General features: G+C 42.3%; 1 protein-coding gene across 1 annotated transcript in view; it reads right to left on the reverse strand.

Moving 5' to 3' along the window:
• Window positions 1–16,276, reverse strand: part of b4galnt3b (beta-1,4-N-acetyl-galactosaminyl transferase 3b) — a 36,349-nt gene extending 20,073 nt beyond the window's left edge. Inside the window, exon 1 of the mRNA XM_058387734.1 lies at window positions 15,892–16,276. Within this exon, the coding sequence (XP_058243717.1) occupies window positions 15,892–16,021 (130 nt within the window). The 5' untranslated portion in view covers window positions 16,022–16,276. The remainder of the gene's footprint in view (window positions 1–15,891) is intronic.
• Window positions 16,277–21,852: the final 5,576 nt, after the last annotated feature.

Here is a 21,852-nt window from a genome sequence, read left to right on the forward strand (position 1 = left end):
AGAGAGAGAATAAAGAGAGACTGCTGAGGGAAGGAGTGTTTATAGCGGGTAGAGAGAGAGAATAAAGAGAGACTGCTGAGGGAAGGAGTGTTTATAGCAGGTAGAGAGAGAGAATAAAGAGAGACTGCTGAGGGGACGAGTGTTTATAGCTGAAGAGAGAGAGAATAAAGAGAGACTGCTGAGGGGACGAGTGTTAATAGCTGATAGATAGAGAATAAAGAAAGACTGCTGAGGGGATGAGTGTTTATAGCTGATAGAGAGAAAGAGAATAAAGAGAGACTGCTGAGGGGTGAGTGTTTATAGCTGATAGAGAGAAAGAGAATAAAGAGAGACTGCTGAGGGGACAAGTGTTTATAGCTGATAGAGAGAGAGAGAGAGAGAATAAAGAGAGACTGCTGAGGGGACGAGTGATTATAGCTGATAGAGAGAGAATAAAGAGAGACTGCTGAGGGGACAAGTGTTTATAGCTGATAGAGAGAAAGAGAATAAAGAGAGACTACTGAAGGGATGAGTGTTTATAGCTGATAGAGAGAGAATAAAGAGAGACTGCTGAGGGGACAAGTGTTTATAGCTGATAGAGAGAGAGAATAAAGAGAGACTGCTGAGGGGATGAGTGTTTATAGCTGATAGAGAGAGAGAATAAAGAGAGACTGCTGAGGGGATGAGTGTTTATAGCTGATAGAGAGAGAGAATAAAGAGAGACTGCTGAGGGAAGGAGTGTTTATAGCTGGTAGAGAGAGAGAATAAAGAGAGACTGCTGAGTGGACGAGTGTTTATAGCTGATAGAGAGAGAGAATAAAGAGAGACTGCTGAGGGGATGAGTGTTTATAGCTGATAGAGAGAGAATAAAGAGAGACTGCTGAGGGGACGAGTGTTTATAGCTGAAGAGACAGAATAAAGAGAGACTGCTGAGGGGATGAGTGTTTATAGCTGATAGAGAGAGAATAAAGAGAGACTGCTGAGGGAAGGAGTGTTTATAGCTGATAGAGAGAAAGAGAATAAAGAGAGACTACTGAAGGGATGAGTGTTTATAGCTGATAGAGAGAGAATAAAGAGAGACTGCTGAGGGGATGAGTGTTTATAGCTGATAGAGAGAGAGAATAAAGAGAGACTGCTGAGGGAAGGAGTGTTTATAGCGGGTAGAGAGAGAGAATAAAGAGAGACTGCTGAGGGGACGAGTGTTTATAGCTGAAGAGAGAGAGAATAAAGAGAGACTGCTGAGGGGATGAGTGTTTATAGCTGATAGAGAGAGAGAATAAAGAGAGACTGCTGAGGGGACGAGTGTTTATAGCTGATAGAGAGAGAGAATAAAGAGAGACTGCTGAGGGGACGAGTGTTTATAGCTGATAGAGAGAAAGAGAATAAAGAGAGACTACTGAAGGGATGAGTGTTTATAGCTGATAGAGAGAGAATAAAGAGAGACTGCTGAGGGGACAAGTGTTTATAGCTGATAGAGAGAGAGAGAATAAAGAGAGACTGCTGAGGGGACGAGTGTTTATAGCTGATAGAGAGAGAGAATAAAGAGAGACTGCTGAGGGGACGAGTGTTTATAGCTGATAGAGAGAGAGAATAAAGAGAGACTGCTGAGGGGACGAGTGTTTATAGCTGATAGAGAGAGAGAATAAAGAGAGACTGCTGAGGGGACGAGTGTTTATAGCTGATAGAGAGGGAGAATAAAGAGAGACTGCTGAGGGAAGGAGTGTTTATAGCGGGTAGAGAGAGAGAATAAAGAGAGACTGCTGAGGGGATGAGTGATTATAGCTGATAGAGAGAGAATAAAGAGAGACTGCTGAGGGGACAAGTGTTTATAGCTGATAGAGAGAGAGAGAATAAAGAGAGACTGCTGAGGGGACGAGTGTTTATAGCTGATAGAGAGAGAATAAAGAGAGACTGCTGAGGGGACAAGTGTTTATAGCTGATAGAGAGAGAGAGAATAAAGAGAGACTGCTGAGGGGACGAGTGTTTATAGCTGATAGAGAGAGAGAATAAAGAGAGACTGCTGAGGGGACGAGTGTTTATAGCTGATAGAGAGAGAGAATAAAGAGAGACTGCTGAGGGGACGAGTGTTTATAGCTGATAGAGAGAGAGAATAAAGAGAGACTGCTGAGGGGACGAGTGTTTATAGCTGATAGAGAGGGAGAATAAAGAGAGACTGCTGAGGGAAGGAGTGTTTATAGCGGGTAGAGAGAGAATAAAGAGAGACTGCTGAGGGGATGAGTGATTATAGCTGATAGAGAGAGAATAAAGAGAGGCTGCTGAGGGGACAAGTGTTTATAGCTGATAGAGAGAGAGAGAGAATAAAGAGAGACTGCTGAGGGGACAAGTGTTTATAGCTGATAGAGAGAGAGAATAAAGAGAGACTGCTGAGGGGATGACTGTTTATAGCTGATAGAGAGAAAGAGAATAAAGAGAGACTACTGAAGGGATGAGTGTTTATAGCTGATAGAGAGAAAATAAAGAGAGACTGCTGAGGGGATGAGTGTTTATAGCTGATAGAGAGAGAGAATAAAGAGAGACTGCTGAGGGAAGGAGTGTTTATAGCGGGTAGAGAGAGAGAATAAAGAGAGACTGCTGAGGGGACGAGTGTTTATAGCTGAAGAGAGAGAGAATAAAGAGAGACTGCTGAGGGGATGAGTGTTTATAGCTGATAGAGAGAAAGAGAATAAAGAGAGACTACTGAAGGGATGAGTGTTTATAGCTGATAGAGAGAGAATAAAGAGAGACTGCTGAGGGGACAAGTGTTTATAGCTGATAGAGAGAGAGAATAAAGAGAGACTGCTGAGGGGACGAGTGTTTATAGCTGATAGAGAGAGAGAATAAAGAGAGACTGCTGAGGGGACGAGTGTTTATAGCTGATAGAGAGAGAGAATAAAGAGAGACTGCTGAGGGGACGAGTGTTTATAGCTGATAGAGAGAGAGAATAAAGAGAGACTGCTGAGGGGACGAGTGTTTATAGCTGATAGAGAGGGAGAATAAAGAGAGACTGCTGAGGGGACGAGTGTTTATAGCTGATAGAGAGAGAGAATAAAGAGAGACTGCTGAGGGGACGAGTGTTTATAGCTGATAGAGAGAGAGAATAAAGAGAGACTGCTGAGGGGACGAGTGTTTATAGCTGATAGAGAGGGAGAATAAAGAGAGACTGCTGAGGGAAGGAGTGTTTATAGCGGGTAGAGAGAGAGAATAAAGAGAGACTGCTGAGGGGATGAGTGATTATAGCTGATAGAGAGAGAATAAAGAGAGACTGCTGAGGGGACAAGTGTTTATAGCTGATAGAGAGAGAGAGAGAATAAAGAGAGACTGCTGAGGGGACAAGTGTTTATAGCTGATAGAGAGAGAGAGAGAATAAAGAGAGACTGCTGAGGGGACAAGTGTTTATAGCTGATAGAGAGAGAGAATAAAGAGAGACTGCTGAGGGGACGAGTGATTATAGCTGATAGAGAGAGAATAAAGAGAGACTGCTGAGGGGACGAGTGTTTATAGCTGATAGAGAGAGAATAAAGAGAGACTGCTGAGGGGATGAGTGTTTATAGCTGAAGAGACAGAATAAAGAGAGACTGCTGAGGGGATGAGTGTTTATAGCTGATAGAGAGAGAGAATAAAGAGAGACTGCTGAGGGAAGGAGTGTTTATAGCGGGTAGAGAGAGAGAATAAAGAGAGTCTGCTGAGGGAAGGAGTGTTTATAGCGGGTAGAGAGAGAGAATAAAGAGAGACTGCTGAGGGGACGAGTGTTTATAGCTGAAGAGAGAGAGAATAAAGAGAGACTGCTGAGGGGACGAGTGTTTATAGCTGATAGAGAGAGAATAAAGAGAGACTGCTGAGGGGATGAGTGTTTATAGCTGATAGAGAGAAAGAGAATAAAGAGAGACTGCTGAGGGGTGAGTGTTTATAGCTGATAGAGAGAAAGAGAATAAAGAGAGACTGCTGAGGGGACAAGTGTTTATAGCTGATAGAGAGAGAGAGAGAGAGAATAAAGAGAGACTGCTGAGGGGACGAGTGATTATAGCTGATAGAGAGAGAATAAAGAGAGACTGCTGAGGGGACAAGTGTTTATAGCTGATAGAGAGAAAGAGAATAAAGAGAGACTACTGAAGGGATGAGTGTTTATAGCTGATAGAGAGAGAATAAAGAGAGACTGCTGAGGGGACAAGTGTTTATAGCTGATAGAGAGAGAGAATAAAGAGAGACTGCTGAGGGGATGAGTGTTTATAGCTGATAGAGAGAGAGAATAAAGAGAGACTGCTGAGGGGATGAGTGTTTATAGCTGATAGAGAGAGAGAATAAAGAGAGACTGCTGAGGGAAGGAGTGTTTATAGCTGGTAGAGAGAGAGAATAAAGAGAGACTGCTGAGTGGACGAGTGTTTATAGCTGATAGAGAGAGAGAATAAAGAGAGACTGCTGAGGGGATGAGTGTTTATAGCTGATAGAGAGAGAATAAAGAGAGACTGCTGAGGGGACGAGTGTTTATAGCTGAAGAGACAGAATAAAGAGAGACTGCTGAGGGGATGAGTGTTTATAGCTGATAGAGAGAGAATAAAGAGAGACTGCTGAGGGAAGGAGTGTTTATAGCTGATAGAGAGAAAGAGAATAAAGAGAGACTACTGAAGGGATGAGTGTTTATAGCTGATAGAGAGAGAATAAAGAGAGACTGCTGAGGGGATGAGTGTTTATAGCTGATAGAGAGAGAGAATAAAGAGAGACTGCTGAGGGAAGGAGTGTTTATAGCGGGTAGAGAGAGAGAATAAAGAGAGACTGCTGAGGGGACGAGTGTTTATAGCTGAAGAGAGAGAGAATAAAGAGAGACTGCTGAGGGGATGAGTGTTTATAGCTGATAGAGAGAGAGAATAAAGAGAGACTGCTGAGGGGACGAGTGTTTATAGCTGATAGAGAGAGAGAATAAAGAGAGACTGCTGAGGGGACGAGTGTTTATAGCTGATAGAGAGAAAGAGAATAAAGAGAGACTACTGAAGGGATGAGTGTTTATAGCTGATAGAGAGAGAATAAAGAGAGACTGCTGAGGGGACAAGTGTTTATAGCTGATAGAGAGAGAGAGAATAAAGAGAGACTGCTGAGGGGACGAGTGTTTATAGCTGATAGAGAGAGAGAATAAAGAGAGACTGCTGAGGGGACGAGTGTTTATAGCTGATAGAGAGAGAGAATAAAGAGAGACTGCTGAGGGGACGAGTGTTTATAGCTGATAGAGAGAGAGAATAAAGAGAGACTGCTGAGGGGACGAGTGTTTATAGCTGATAGAGAGGGAGAATAAAGAGAGACTGCTGAGGGAAGGAGTGTTTATAGCGGGTAGAGAGAGAGAATAAAGAGAGACTGCTGAGGGGATGAGTGATTATAGCTGATAGAGAGAGAATAAAGAGAGACTGCTGAGGGGACAAGTGTTTATAGCTGATAGAGAGAGAGAGAATAAAGAGAGACTGCTGAGGGGACGAGTGTTTATAGCTGATAGAGAGAGAATAAAGAGAGACTGCTGAGGGGACAAGTGTTTATAGCTGATAGAGAGAGAGAGAATAAAGAGAGACTGCTGAGGGGACGAGTGTTTATAGCTGATAGAGAGAGAGAATAAAGAGAGACTGCTGAGGGGACGAGTGTTTATAGCTGATAGAGAGAGAGAATAAAGAGAGACTGCTGAGGGGACGAGTGTTTATAGCTGATAGAGAGAGAGAATAAAGAGAGACTGCTGAGGGGACGAGTGTTTATAGCTGATAGAGAGGGAGAATAAAGAGAGACTGCTGAGGGAAGGAGTGTTTATAGCGGGTAGAGAGAGAATAAAGAGAGACTGCTGAGGGGATGAGTGATTATAGCTGATAGAGAGAGAATAAAGAGAGGCTGCTGAGGGGACAAGTGTTTATAGCTGATAGAGAGAGAGAGAGAATAAAGAGAGACTGCTGAGGGGACAAGTGTTTATAGCTGATAGAGAGAGAGAATAAAGAGAGACTGCTGAGGGGATGACTGTTTATAGCTGATAGAGAGAAAGAGAATAAAGAGAGACTACTGAAGGGATGAGTGTTTATAGCTGATAGAGAGAAAATAAAGAGAGACTGCTGAGGGGATGAGTGTTTATAGCTGATAGAGAGAGAGAATAAAGAGAGACTGCTGAGGGAAGGAGTGTTTATAGCGGGTAGAGAGAGAGAATAAAGAGAGACTGCTGAGGGGACGAGTGTTTATAGCTGAAGAGAGAGAGAATAAAGAGAGACTGCTGAGGGGATGAGTGTTTATAGCTGATAGAGAGAAAGAGAATAAAGAGAGACTACTGAAGGGATGAGTGTTTATAGCTGATAGAGAGAGAATAAAGAGAGACTGCTGAGGGGACAAGTGTTTATAGCTGATAGAGAGAGAGAATAAAGAGAGACTGCTGAGGGGACGAGTGTTTATAGCTGATAGAGAGAGAGAATAAAGAGAGACTGCTGAGGGGACGAGTGTTTATAGCTGATAGAGAGAGAGAATAAAGAGAGACTGCTGAGGGGACGAGTGTTTATAGCTGATAGAGAGAGAGAATAAAGAGAGACTGCTGAGGGGACGAGTGTTTATAGCTGATAGAGAGGGAGAATAAAGAGAGACTGCTGAGGGGATGAGTGTTTATAGCTGATAGAGAGAGAGAATAAAGAGAGACTGCTGAGGGGACGAGTGTTTATAGCTGATAGAGAGAGAGAATAAAGAGAGACTGCTGAGGGGACGAGTGTTTATAGCGAGAGAGAGAATAAAGAGAGACTGCTGAGGGGACGAGTGATTATAGCTGATAGAGAGAGAGAATAAAGAGAGACTGCTGAGGGAAGGAGTGTTTATAGCGGGTAGAGAGAGAGAATAAAGAGAGACTGCTGAGGGGACAAGTGTTTATAGCTGATAGAGAGAGAGAATAAAGAGAGACTGCTGAGGGGATGAGTGTTTATAGCTGATAGAGAGAAAGAGAATAAAGAGAGACTACTGAAGGGATGAGTGTTTATAGCTGATAGAGAGAAAATAAAGAGAGACTGCTGAGGGGATGAGTGTTTATAGCTGATAGAGAGAGAGAATAAAGAGAGACTGCTGAGGGAAGGAGTGTTTATAGCGGGTAGAGAGAGAGAATAAAGAGAGACTGCTGAGGGGACGAGTGTTTATAGCTGAAGAGAGAGAGAATAAAGAGAGACTGCTGAGGGGATGAGTGTTTATAGCTGATAGAGAGAAAGAGAATAAAGAGAGACTACTGAAGGGATGAGTGTTTATAGCTGATAGAGAGAGAATAAAGAGAGACTGCTGAGGGGACAAGTGTTTATAGCTGATAGAGAGAGAGAATAAAGAGAGACTGCTGAGGGGACGAGTGTTTATAGCTGATAGAGAGAGAGAATAAAGAGAGACTGCTGAGGGGATGAGTGTTTATAGCGAGAGAGAGAATAAAGAGAGACTGCTGAGGGGACGAGTGATTATAGCTGATAGAGAGAGAGAATAAAGAGAGACTGCTGAGGGAAGGAGTGTTTATAGCGGGTAGAGAGAGAGAATAAAGAGAGACTGCTGAGGGGACGAGTGTTTATAGCTGAAGAGAGAGAGAATAAAGAGAGACTGCTGAGGGGATGAGTGTTTATAGCTGATAGAGAGAGAATAAAGAGAGACTGCTGAGGGGATGAGTGTTTATAGCTGATAGAGAGAAAGAGAATAAAGAGAGACTACTGAAGGGATGAGTGTTTATAGCTGATAGAGAGAGAATAAAGAGAGACTGCTGAGGGGACAAGTGTTTATAGCTGATAGAGAGAGAGAATAAAGAGAGACTGCTGAGGGGACGAGTGTTTATAGCTGATAGAGAGAGAGAATAAAGAGAGACTGCTGAGGGGATGAGTGTTTATAGCTGATAGAGAGAGAGAATAAAGAGAGACTGCTGAGGGAAGGAGTGTTTATAGCGGGTAGAGAGAGAGAATAAAGAGAGACTGCTGAGGGGATGAGTGTTTATAGCTGATAGAGAGAGAATAAAGAGAGACTGCTGAGGGGATGAGTGTTTATAGCTGATAGAGAGAGAGAATAAAGAGAGACTGCTGAGGGGATGAGTGTTTATAGCTGATAGAGAGAGAGAATAAAGAGAGACTACTGAAGGGATGAGTGTTTATAGCTGATAGAGAGAGAATAAAGAGAGACTGCTGAGTGGACGAGTGTTTATAGCTGATAGAGAGAGAGAGAGAATAAAGAGAGACTGCTGAGGGGACGAGTGATTATAGCTGATAGAGAGAGAATAAAGAGAGACTGCTGAGGGGACGAGTGTTTATAGCTGATAGAGAGAGAATAAAGAGAGACTGCTGAGGGGATGAGTGTTTATAGCTGAAGAGACAGAATAAAGAGAGACTGCTGAGGGGATGAGTGTTTATAGCTGATAGAGAGAGAGAATAAAGAGAGACTGCTGAGGGAAGGAGTGTTTATAGCGGGTAGAGAGAGAGAATAAAGAGAGACTGCTGAGGGGACAAGTGTTTATAGCTGATAGAGAGAGAGAGAGAGAGAATAAAGAGAGACTGCTGAGGGGACGAGTGATTATAGCTGATAGAGAGAGAATAAAGAGAGACTGCTGAGGGGACAAGTGTTTATAGCTGATAGAGAGAGAGAATAAAGAGAGACTGCTGAGGGGACGAGTGTTTATAGCTGATAGAGAGAGAGAATAAAGAGAGACTGCTGAGGGGACGAGTGTTTATAGCTGATAGAGAGAGAGAATAAAGAGAGACTGCTGAGGGGACGAGTGTTTATAGCTGATAGAGAGGGAGAATAAAGAGAGACTGCTGAGGGGATGAGTGTTTATAGCTGATAGAGAGAGAGAATAAAGAGAGACTGCTGAGGGGACGAGTGTTTATAGCTGATAGAGAGAGAGAATAAAGAGAGACTGCTGAGGGGACGAGTGTTTATAGCGAGAGAGAGAATAAAGAGAGACTGCTGAGGGGACGAGTGATTATAGCTGATAGAGAGAGAGAATAAAGAGAGACTGCTGAGGGAAGGAGTGTTTATAGCGGGTAGAGAGAGAGAATAAAGAGAGACTGCTGAGGGGACAAGTGTTTATAGCTGATAGAGAGAGAGAATAAAGAGAGACTGCTGAGGGGATGAGTGTTTATAGCTGATAGAGAGAAAGAGAATAAAGAGAGACTACTGAAGGGATGAGTGTTTATAGCTGATAGAGAGAAAATAAAGAGAGACTGCTGAGGGGATGAGTGTTTATAGCTGATAGAGAGAGAGAATAAAGAGAGACTGCTGAGGGAAGGAGTGTTTATAGCGGGTAGAGAGAGAGAATAAAGAGAGACTGCTGAGGGGACGAGTGTTTATAGCTGAAGAGAGAGAGAATAAAGAGAGACTGCTGAGGGGATGAGTGTTTATAGCTGATAGAGAGAAAGAGAATAAAGAGAGACTACTGAAGGGATGAGTGTTTATAGCTGATAGAGAGAGAATAAAGAGAGACTGCTGAGGGGACAAGTGTTTATAGCTGATAGAGAGAGAGAATAAAGAGAGACTGCTGAGGGGACGAGTGTTTATAGCTGATAGAGAGAGAGAATAAAGAGAGACTGCTGAGGGGATGAGTGTTTATAGCGAGAGAGAGAATAAAGAGAGACTGCTGAGGGGACGAGTGATTATAGCTGATAGAGAGAGAGAATAAAGAGAGACTGCTGAGGGAAGGAGTGTTTATAGCGGGTAGAGAGAGAGAATAAAGAGAGACTGCTGAGGGGACGAGTGTTTATAGCTGAAGAGAGAGAGAATAAAGAGAGACTGCTGAGGGGATGAGTGTTTATAGCTGATAGAGAGAGAATAAAGAGAGACTGCTGAGGGGATGAGTGTTTATAGCTGATAGAGAGAAAGAGAATAAAGAGAGACTACTGAAGGGATGAGTGTTTATAGCTGATAGAGAGAGAATAAAGAGAGACTGCTGAGGGGACAAGTGTTTATAGCTGATAGAGAGAGAGAATAAAGAGAGACTGCTGAGGGGACGAGTGTTTATAGCTGATAGAGAGAGAGAATAAAGAGAGACTGCTGAGGGGATGAGTGTTTATAGCTGATAGAGAGAGAGAATAAAGAGAGACTGCTGAGGGAAGGAGTGTTTATAGCGGGTAGAGAGAGAGAATAAAGAGAGACTGCTGAGGGGATGAGTGTTTATAGCTGATAGAGAGAGAATAAAGAGAGACTGCTGAGGGGATGAGTGTTTATAGCTGATAGAGAGAGAGAATAAAGAGAGACTGCTGAGGGGATGAGTGTTTATAGCTGATAGAGAGAGAGAATAAAGAGAGACTACTGAAGGGATGAGTGTTTATAGCTGATAGAGAGAGAATAAAGAGAGACTGCTGAGTGGACGAGTGTTTATAGCTGATAGAGAGAGAGAGAGAATAAAGAGAGACTGCTGAGGGGACGAGTGATTATAGCTGATAGAGAGAGAATAAAGAGAGACTGCTGAGGGGACGAGTGTTTATAGCTGATAGAGAGAGAATAAAGAGAGACTGCTGAGGGGATGAGTGTTTATAGCTGAAGAGACAGAATAAAGAGAGACTGCTGAGGGGATGAGTGTTTATAGCTGATAGAGAGAGAGAATAAAGAGAGACTGCTGAGGGAAGGAGTGTTTATAGCGGGTAGAGAGAGAGAATAAAGAGAGACTGCTGAGGGGACGAGTGTTTATAGCTGAAGAGAGAGAGAATAAAGAGAGACTGCTGAGGGGACGAGTGTTTATAGCTGATAGAGAGAGAATAAAGAGAGACTGATGAGGGGATGAGTGTTTATAGCTGATAGAGAGAAAGAGAATAAAGAGAGACTGCTGAGGGGATGAGTGTTTATAGCTGATAGAGAGAGAATAAAGAGAGACTGCTGAGGGGACGAGTGATTATAGCTGATAGAGAGAGAATAAAGAGAGACTGCTGAGGGGACAAGTGTTTATAGCTGATAGAGAGAAAGAGAATAAAGAGAGACTACTGAAGGGATGAGTGTTTATAGCTGATAGAGAGAGAATAAAGAGAGACTGCTGAGGGGACAAGTGTTTATAGCTGATAGAGAGAGAGAGAGAGAATAAAGAGAGACTGCTGAGGGGACGAGTGATTATAGCTGATAGAGAGAGAATAAAGAGAGACTGCTGAGGGGACAAGTGTTTATAGCTGATAGAGAGAAAGAGAATAAAGAGAGACTACTGAAGGGATGAGTGTTTATAGCTGATAGAGAGAGAATAAAGAGAGACTGCTGAGGGGACAAGTGTTTATAGCTGATAGAGAGAGAGAGAGAATAAAGAGAGACTGCTGAGGGGACGAGTGTTTATAGCTGAAGAGACAGAATAAAGAGAGACTGCTGAGGGGATGAGTGTTTATAGCTGATAGAGAGAGAATAAAGAGAGACTGCTGAGGGGATGAGTGTTTATAGCTGATAGAGAGAGAATAAAGAGAGACTGCTGAGGGGATGAGTGTTTATAGCTGATAGAGAGAAAGAGAATAAAGAGAGACTACTGAAGGGATGAGTGTTTATAGCTGATAGAGAGAGAATAAAGAGAGACTGCTGAGGGGACAAGTGTTTATAGCTGATAGAGAGAGAGAATAAAGAGAGACTGCTGAGGGGACGAGTGTTTATAGCTGATAGAGAGAGAGAATAAAGAGAGACTGCTGAGGGGATGAGTGTTTATAGCTGATAGAGAGAGAGAATAAAGAGAGACTGCTGAGGGGATGAGTGTTTATAGCTGATAGAGAGAGAGAATAAAGAGAGACTGCTGAGGGAAGGAGTGTTTATAGCTGGTAGAGAGAGAGAATAAAGAGAGACTGCTGAGTGGACGAGTGTTTATAGCTGATAGAGAGAGAGAATAAAGAGAGACTGCTGAGGGGACGAGTGTTTATAGCTGATAGAGAGAGAGAATAAAGAGAGACTGCTGAGGGGACGAGTGTTTATAGCTGATAGAGAGAGAGAATAAAGAGAGACTGCTGAGGGAAGGAGTGTTTATAGCGGGTAGAGAGAGAGAATAAAGAGAGACTGCTGAGGGGACGAGTGTTTATAGCTGAAGAGAGAGAGAATAAAGAGAGACTGCTGAGGGGACGAGTGTTTATAGCTGATAGAGAGAGAATAAAGAGAGACTGATGAGGGGATGAGTGTTTATAGCTGATAGAGAGAAAGAGAATAAAGAGAGACTGCTGAGGGGATGAGTGTTTATAGCTGATAGAAAGAGAATAAAGAGAGACTACTGAAGGGATGAGTGTTTATAGCTGATAGAGAGAGAATAAAGAGAGACTGCTGAGGGGACAAGTGTTTATAGCTGATAGAGAGAGAGAGAGAGAATAAAGAGAGACTGCTGAGGGGACGAGTGATTATAGCTGATAGAGAGAGAATAAAGAGAGACTGCTGAGGGGACAAGTGTTTATAGCTGATAGAGAGAAAGAGAATAAAGAGAGACTACTGAAGGGATGAGTGTTTATAGCTGATAGAGAGAGAATAAAGAGAGACTGCTGAGGGGACAAGTGTTTATAGCTGATAGAGAGAGAGAGAGAATAAAGAGAGACTGCTGAGGGGACGAGTGTTTATAGCTGAAGAGACAGAATAAAGAGAGACTGCTGAGGGGATGAGTGTTTATAGCTGATAGAGAGAGAATAAAGAGAGACTGCTGAGGGGATGAGTGTTTATAGCTGATAGAGAGAAAGAGAATAAAGAGAGACTACTGAAGGGATGAGTGTTTATAGCTGATAGAGAGAGAATAAAGAGAGACTGCTGAGGGGACAAGTGTTTATAGCTGTATGAGAGAGAGAGAGAATAAAGAGAGACTGCTGAGGGGACGAGTGATTATAGCTGATAGAGAGAGAGAGAGAATAAAGAGAGACTGCTGAGGGGACGAGTGTTTATAGCTGATAGAGACAGAGAATAAAGAGAGACTGCTGAGGGGACGAGTGTTTATAGCTGATAGAGAGAGAGAGAGAATAAAGAGAGACTGCTGAGGGGACGAGTGTTTATAGCTGATAGAGAGAGAGAATAAAGAGAGACTGCTGAGGGGACGAGTGATTATAGCTGATAGAGAGAGAGAATAAAGAGAGACTGCTGAGGGGACGAGTGTTTATAGCTGATAGAGACAGAGAATAAAGAGAGACTGCTGAGGGGACGAGTGTTTATAGCTGATAGAGAGAGAGAATAAAGAGAGACTGCTGAGGGGACGAGTGTTTATAGCTGATAGAGAGAGAGAATAAAGAGAGACTGCTGAGGACTGTGTGTGTAGAGTAGAATATTTCATCTGATAACCAGAACAAACACACTGCTGCATAATTACAATAACAATATAATTACACACACATCAGCTTCAGTACTTTATCACTCCACCCCATTTACATACATACACACACACATGCACACACACGTACGTCCACATTACTGACCACCTCACTGGTCATTAAACTGCATACTTCCCTGAAAAGATTCTGAGTTGATTCTCCTGAATCACTGAGTCATAAAGAATCGATTCACTCACACATTCACTCATTAATACGATTACTTGTGTGTTTTATTTACACTTTCAGTGTGACACACTTTCCTTTCAGGTGAGTTCTGTAGAGAAATCCTGAATTTAGGGAAAAGTACACGATTATTGATGAAGGAGGAAAAGAAACTGCTCTTTTAGGGTTCTTTTAGTGCTAACTTGTATTAGCATATTCCGCCAAAGTTAAATGTGTAGCGATCGCCAGGAGGAACGTCACCAGATATCGCCACAGTGTAACATTGTGTAATTGTTATATCACACAGACCGACACTGACACGGTGTACTAGCACGAGGATGACCTTCTGCTGGAGACCAAGGAACTTCTGCTAAACGCTGCTAATGGAAACTATACAAAACATCTCTGTTTGAAGTGGGCGTTAAACTGTACGTGTTCACGTTAGTGTTATAGACACGAAGAATGACGTGGTACAATAGCATAATGAGCCAACACAGCCAGTCTGACCGGGTCTCAATCACTCGCCTGACCACTACCACTGACAGACACAAGTCTGTCTCACAACTCATGTTCCAGATAAGCACAATTACACACACACACACACACACACACACACACACACACTGATACAGACACACCTCATTTCTATAACCAGTAAAACAGGAAATTAAAGTGTTGTTATATGTTTCTGTAGCACCAGGTCCTGGAGAAACGGTATTTCATTTCATCAGTACTGTACTGCATCAGCTATATGTGGTTGAAATGACAATAGAGCTTCTTGAATCTTGAATCACTGATGAGAAAAATCAAAACACATCAGACCTGCGGGTGAAATCATCAAACACACACAAAACACATTAAATAAACCTTCAATAAAAGACTTGCTCATTAGGGATTAATACAAATAAATGTAAATATAAGTCTAATATTAATCTTGCACTTTTTGTCTAATATTAATCTTGAACTTTTTGTCTAACATTAATCTTGAGCTTTTGCACTGTATTTCTTCTGTTCTGTAAAGCCGCTTTGAGACAATGTCCATTGTTAAAAGCGCTATACAAATAAAAATGAATCGAATTGAATTGAATAAGCATATAATGAAAAAAACAAGGGGCCTTTCTGTGTGGAGTTTGCATGTTCTCCCCGTTCCTGTGTGGGTTTACTCCGGGTACTCCGGTTTCCTCCCACAGTCCAGAAACATGTACATTAGTTTGACTGGTAATTCTAAATTGCCCATAGGAGTGAGTGTGAGTGTGTGTGGTTGTCTGTCTATATGTGTAGCCCTGTGATGGACTGGTGACCTGTCCAGGGTGTACCCCTGCCTTTCACCCAATGTGTGCTGGGATAGGCTCCAGCAGATCCCCGTGACCTTAATTAGGAATAAAGTGGGTATAGACAATGGATGGATGGATGAACAAAAGTTTTTTTAAATGTGCAATAAAAACACAAGCGAAGTGAGTGTGTAAAAATAAAAGTACATTAAGTGCACTACATGTGAAAATGAATGAATGAATGATTTGAAAAATTTGTTTAAATGATGTTCAAAAAAAATGTACATATGCGCCACTTGTGAATGAACAACTTTCTCTTTGAATGCAAAATTCTCTTCGCTCTTATTTTTGCATGCCAGGAATCACGTTCCACAACACAGCAAGTGAGACTGCACGGATCTGACACCTCATTTCCAATCTCAGAACTAACACCGAGTGAGATGTGACATACATCTCAATATCTTCTGCACACAAACACAAGCTCGGGCTTTCCCCGTGACAGTACACACATGGCTCGGGTTCAAATCCATGTCACTTTCATTCAATTCCCAGTTGAAAGCAAGATTATTGTTCAGATACAAATCCACAGAGACTATGTCTTTGTAAGGATTGTAGATTGTAATAAAAGGTCATAAAGCTTTGTGTTCTGCATGACCTGTGTCAGTAAAAACATCGACGTTCAGCTTCTCACTACAAAGAACGTGTATAAAATGTAAGAAGTCTTTAAGTGTTGTATGGTTTATATACACAACACAACACAGGGCGTGGTCAGGACAGCTCACCTGGGGGGTGGGGGGTAAACCTGTGAAATAAACACTGATCCGCCTTGTGCACCGATGTTCTGATTCGATTCCATGGAACGACCTATTTTAATTGGATAATCTTACATGCCACGGTTAACTTGATGATTTTATAGAAGATTAGAGAGCAATTTGACAATAATTAATTTAGAACATTTCAATAAAAACACATTTAAAGCAGCCAAATCAAAGCATGGAAAGATTACGAGTCCTGAATCGGTTATTCGTAAGGAACCGATTCCCTCGCGCGTTCTCTCATTAAAGAGATCGCTTCTTTACCCGGTGTGATTTATTTATCGCGCTTTTACAGTTTGCTTTCTCAGGACAATGATTATTTCTTTCAGGTGTGCTCTGCAGAGAACGTTCTCCTGAACGTAGAGAAAAAGAAAGTAAAGAAGAAAAAGAACAAAACCCAGAGCACTTTTCTTTCTTTTACCTTACCGACATTATTCCACGTGTTCGTGGCCACGTATTCCAGATACGCCGCGATCCCCATGACCACCAGCACCGCCCCGAAGAACAGGTATTTTCCGTTTCGCTTGATTTTCCTCAAAGGGAAAAACGGCATCATTGTCCCTCCAGCTCACTTTTCAGGTCGCCCCTGTTCTCATCGGTGGTCACTCGGTCTCTGGACGTGTCATCTCCACGCGTCCCGGCGTCCTGTCAGCGCGTGTCGGACCGCTTGTGACCCTCACCGGGGAGCCGTAACATCCAGAATCCGGTCGAGACTTAAAATTGTAAATGTAAATAAAGTCCTCACGTGTGCGCGAGCCCTGGCGGCGGCTAGCGCTGGAGTCTCTTTGTCGGTGCAGAGCAAACCAGCCTACAGGTAGAATCTGGGCCACGCCCTCCGAAGGAGTGAGGGGTGACGTCACATCTGGCGGCCAGGTAACAGCAGGTGTATAAAGGTTACATTTATTCTGCTAGCAGCACGCGATTAACAGCAGTGACAGAATCAGTAAAACACATCATCCCATCACAGCAGGTGGAATCTGAAAATCAAATATTATATATAAATATAAATAATTAATTCATGCAAACAAAACATTATTATCAGTATAATAAATCTTATTACCTGATCAAGTAATAAAAGTGCAAACACTTTTTATATTTTGTTTGCTCCCATATTCTAGATCCTTTTCTAATCTCAGAGCCCAGAATATGGATATTTTATTGTTTATTAAACTGTTTATTTCCCTTTATTTTAACACAGTGAAGAATTTAATGACACACACACACACACACACATCAACACTGTATCAGTCACTTGGACTTTTGCTGCTGTTTACATTTACATTGTTTTCATTTACAGCATTTGCACTTTATTCCTCATGGTATCTGTGTACTGGTCAGCTCTGTGCTGTCCTTCACTGTGCCTATTGTCCTGTTTTAGTGTTTCCCTGTTTGCACACATGCACTTTATCTAGTTTTGTGTAGTTCTGTGAAGTGTTGTGTTTGTTTCAAGGTGTACTGGAGCAGCTGTACAGAGCTGAAATGACAACGAAGCCTTTTCACTTGATTTGACTCGCTATTCAAACTATATGTGTGTGTGTGTGTGTCTGTGTGTGTGTGTTACAGTAAAATACTTACTGATGGCATTATGTGATGAAGCAGAGTTACTATTACCTCAAAGTTGATTGTTGTCCTATAACAGCATGTCCTCAGGTGTTAATAAACATGTTATAATTGTTATGATGGTAGTTACATAACATCCACAACTCTGTAAACTCCTCCGCTGATTTACAAAGATGTTCAGAGCTTCACCCCTGACTGATACACAGCGCTGACAATGGAGACTCCTTCCACACGTCACACACACACACAAACACACACACACACACACACATTTCTCCTCACTGTACTATTACAAGTCAGCTGCACTGCTCTCAGAGCTGTTATAGAAGTTAATCAACACTTTCTGACCAATCACAGTGCCGAATAGAACATTGCAGTGATGTAAATATAAAATATCTCATTGTACTAAAGAGTTGCTGTTTGTTTCAGAACTAAACACACTCCCACTAAATGTAAAGTTTTTATTATTTTCTGTATGTTACAGTCACATGTGGACCCAAAGCTTTTCCAGTCCAGAGGAACCGATCTGAATTTGCCAATGGCCTATTCTGGGCTGGCTGCATATGCCTTTGTGTGTGTGTGTGTGTGTGTGTGTAATTTTATCTGGAGGCCGGTTTGCTCTTGCCAGGGGACGTGTTGCTCTGCTACAGTGTTAGCGGGTGGGATTAGTGTGCAGCAGGTGTGGGGAAACACACACACACACACACACACAGAAACCTATAATTCTCGGTGTATGTCCTTGCTTTGCTAAAGGAAAAGAAATGCAAGCAAAATTGTGTAGAAAAGCTTTTATTTGAAATTTTCTAATTGGAATTAGTTTCCTTTCTCACCCCATCTTGGTGTCTCCCTGAAACGATGTCTTGTGGGATGAGTCAGTTTAACAAATGCAGATCTGTCTAAAGATGGCTAAAACTAGATAAGAATACTTTTCTCATGAACTTCCAAACCAGCTGAACGACTCCTCCTGCAGATCTGAGATACAGATGGTCCATCAGGTGACGAATCTATCACCTACTCAGCCAGTCTCTTGTCCCAGTCCTGTCATCCCTTCATTCATCACTGCAGAACAACAGGTGAGAAGACAAAAAACAAAATGTTACGAAAGTTACCGGCCCTGACTCTGTTGCACCTGGAGCACTCAGACTGATGAGCACTCACACTGCTGATCAGCTGTCTGGCATCTTCATGAACATGTTGAACTGGTGTCTGGAGCTGAAAACCGTTCGGATCTGCTTCAACACACGTCATCATCCCAGTTCCTGAACCAAATGATTAATGGCCTAAATGATTACAGACCAGTAGCCTTCACGGTGATGGGATTTCTGAAATCCAGCACACTGTGGTTCAAATCCAGCTTCACTTCACTTCATTTTCATTAAAGCATCTCGACTCTCCAAACACACACAATCTTTGTAGATTTCTTCCTAGACTTTAATATCATCCATCCATTTTCTATACCCGCTTAATTCCTAATTAGGTCCATGGGGATCTCCTGAAACCTATCCCAGCACACACTGGTGTACCACCATGATGCCCTTTAATATCATTATTTTGTTCAATTCAATTCAATTTATTTGTAAAGCACCTTTTAGGACAAATGGACATTGTCTCAAAGCATCTTCACTAAAGTAGAGAAACAGAGAAAGGAGATCTTAAATATCTATATAAAGTTTAAATTAAAGTTATTATTTTATCTCTATTTTATGCCTAATGAGAAGCCTGTGACGACGGTGACTGTGATGATCTGAGGAAGAAACCTTGAGAGGAACCAGGCTCAGATGGAAACATCATCCTCATTTGGGTGACACTGGACACTAATCATCATCTCAGCACTGGAGGATCCACCAGAAGGATCTTCACTCTACACAGATGACTGTGTTCCCAGTGATGCCTCTGTGACGTTGAGCAAATTTTGATGGCATCTCAGATGGTGATGAGTCAAAATACCGTCAGGAGGTTCAATAACTAGTGTCCCGGTGTAGCCTTAACAAGCTTGAGCTCAAAGCTCTTACAGTGAGGGAAAATATTATTTGATCCCCTGCTGATTTTGTACATTTGCCCACTGATAAAGAAATGATCAGTCTGTAATTTTAATGGTAGGTGTATTTGAACAGTGAGAGACAGAATAACAACAAAAAAATCCAGAAAAACACATTTCAGAAAAGTTCTACATTGATTTGCATTTTATTGAATGAAATAAGTATTTGATCCCCTATCAATCAGAAAGATTTCTGGCTCCCAGGTGTCTTTTATACAGGTAAGGAGCTGAGATTACAGTAGGAGCACTCTCGGGGAGTGCTCTTAATCTCAGCTCCTTAACTGTATGAAAGACACCTGTCCACAGAAGGAAGCAATCAATCAGATTCCAAACTCTCCATCACGGCCAAGACCAAAGAGCTGTCCATGGATGTCAGGGACAAGATTGTAGACCTACACAAGGCTGGAATGAGCTACAAGACCATCTCCAAGCAGCTTGGTGAGAAGGTGACAACAGTTGGTGCGATTATTCCCAAATGGAAGAAACACAAAAGGACTGTCGATCTTCCTCGGTCTGGGTCTCCATGCAAGATCTCACAGTGAGGAATCAGCCCAGAATTACACTGGAGGATTTTGTCAATGATCTCAAGGCAGCTGGGACCACAGTCACCAAGAAAACAATTGGTAACACACTACACCGTGAAAGACTGAAATCCAGTAGCGTCCGCAAGGTCCCCCTGCTAAAGAAAGCACATGTACAGGACCATCTGAAGTTTACCAGTGAACATCTGAATGATTCAGAGGAGAACTGGGTCAAAGTGTTGTGGTCAAATGAGACCAAAATCCAGCTCTTTGGCATCAACTCAACTCGCCGTGTTTGGAGGAGGAGGAATGCTACCTATGACCCCAAGAAGACCATCCCCAGGTGACAGGACAACTGACAGTCAAAGGGACGATGGACGGGGCCATGTACCGTCAAATCTTGAGTGAGAACCTCCTTCCCTCAGCCAGGGCATTGAAAATGGGTCGTGGATGCAAAGAGGAGTGGGCCCAAATTCCTTGAGATGTGAGATGTGTGCAAACCTGGTGGCCAACTACAAGAAATGTCTGACGTCTGTGATTTCCAACAAGGGTTTGCCACCAAGTACTAAGTCATGTTTTGTAAAGGAGTCAAATACTTATTTCATTCAATAAAATACAAATCAATGTAGAACTTTTCTGAAATGTGTTTTTCTGGATGTTTTTGTTGTTATTCTGTCTCTCACTGTTCAGATAAACCTACCATTAAAATTACAGACTCATCATTTCTGTGTCAGTGGGCAAACGTACAAAATCAGCAGGGGATCAAATCATTTTTTCGCTCACTGTAAAGCCACAGAGGTTCAAATTGACTTCTGGAAACACCTTAATAATTCATCAGCTGCATTTTCTCCACGTTGAAGTTTCCGGGAACCAAAATCTCACGGGATCTCAAATGGGAGATGATTACAGGGTTTTAGATTTGATTTGTCACATACAGAGTTATGTACAGAATACAATTGGCAGTGAAATAACTCCTTGTACACATAAATAACAGGAATATGATGTGCAGTGTGTTAAATGTAGTAACAGTGAAGTGAATTTCAGAGGAATTAATGAGTCTTTATGCAGTCCTGAGGAAGTCTGATGGCCTGAGGTGAAGAAGCTCCTCCAGAACCTCTCCTTCTGACTATGGAAAAAATGAAAGGCTCAGAAGGAGCTACCTCCTTCAGGCCATCAGACTCCTCAACAAAAAAATTGTCCATCTTACAGATCCCTTACAAGAAAGCTCAGCAAAGTATATCTCAAGTCAAGTGAATTGGCTTTATTGTCTTTCCAGCTCTATACATCTGGTACAGTACACAGCATTTCTCCTGGACCATGGTGCTACAAAAATCTACACAGAACTACACAAGACTAGAAAAAGTGAATGTAAGCACAAGAAAGTACAATAATTACTAAAACAGGACAATAGGCATAATAAAGGACAGCTCAGAGCTGACCAGTACACAGCTCTTAGCGTGAGCCGAGGGCGTGGTCATCCACAATGCTGGTGGCTTTGCCATGAAAGGGTGTGTGGGATGTCAGTGTGTGGTGTAGATGTCTGTGATGGAGGGAAACGAGACCCTGATGATCTCATCTGGCTTCACTATCTGCTGCAGGTCTTGTGATCTGAGATCTTCCCGTTTCTACCAGGCTCAGGATGCTCCGGACAGTCTCGCTGTAGAAAGTGATAAAGATGGGGTATGGGCTTTCATTAGCCTTCACAGCGAGTAGAGATGCTGCTGGGTTTTCTGAGGTGTGGAACAGGTGTTAAAGGACCAGGTGATGTTCTCTGCCTCTTGATGATCTCACAGAGGTGATGTGCAGCAGAGAATGGTCACTTTGTGTTCCCTGTTAATATAATAGGTCTCCCAGTCAGGGTCCAGTTACAGCAATTGGGTGTAAAAAGCTTCATCCTCATCAGGCTATAGAAATCATCTGGATGCCTGGTTGGTGTAGCCTCCTCCAGACAGAAGAGGAAGCATTCATATAGTCTGGGCAAAGCAGAAGCAGGAAAATCATCGCTGAAACCTCCCATGCTGCTAATTACATATTCCAGAACCTTCCACCAGGAAAGTAGTTCTGCTCTATGATAACCAAAACCACAAGCCTCGTTCCCCTGGGCGGTTTTGTTATTTGTTAGCATTCTGGGATCATCACAATTCTGATCTGTAAATAGCAAGTCAACTTGTACTCAGTGGCTTTAGGAATATTATTTCTTAACATTATTTATTAAATAGTGCCATTGTCATGTTGTTTTTATTGTTATCATTATCACTCCATTTAATG

The sequence above is a fragment of the Hemibagrus wyckioides genome, linkage group LG04, assembly GCF_019097595.1.
Source record: "Hemibagrus wyckioides isolate EC202008001 linkage group LG04, SWU_Hwy_1.0, whole genome shotgun sequence".
Lineage (NCBI taxonomy): Eukaryota > Metazoa > Chordata > Actinopteri > Siluriformes > Bagridae > Hemibagrus > Hemibagrus wyckioides.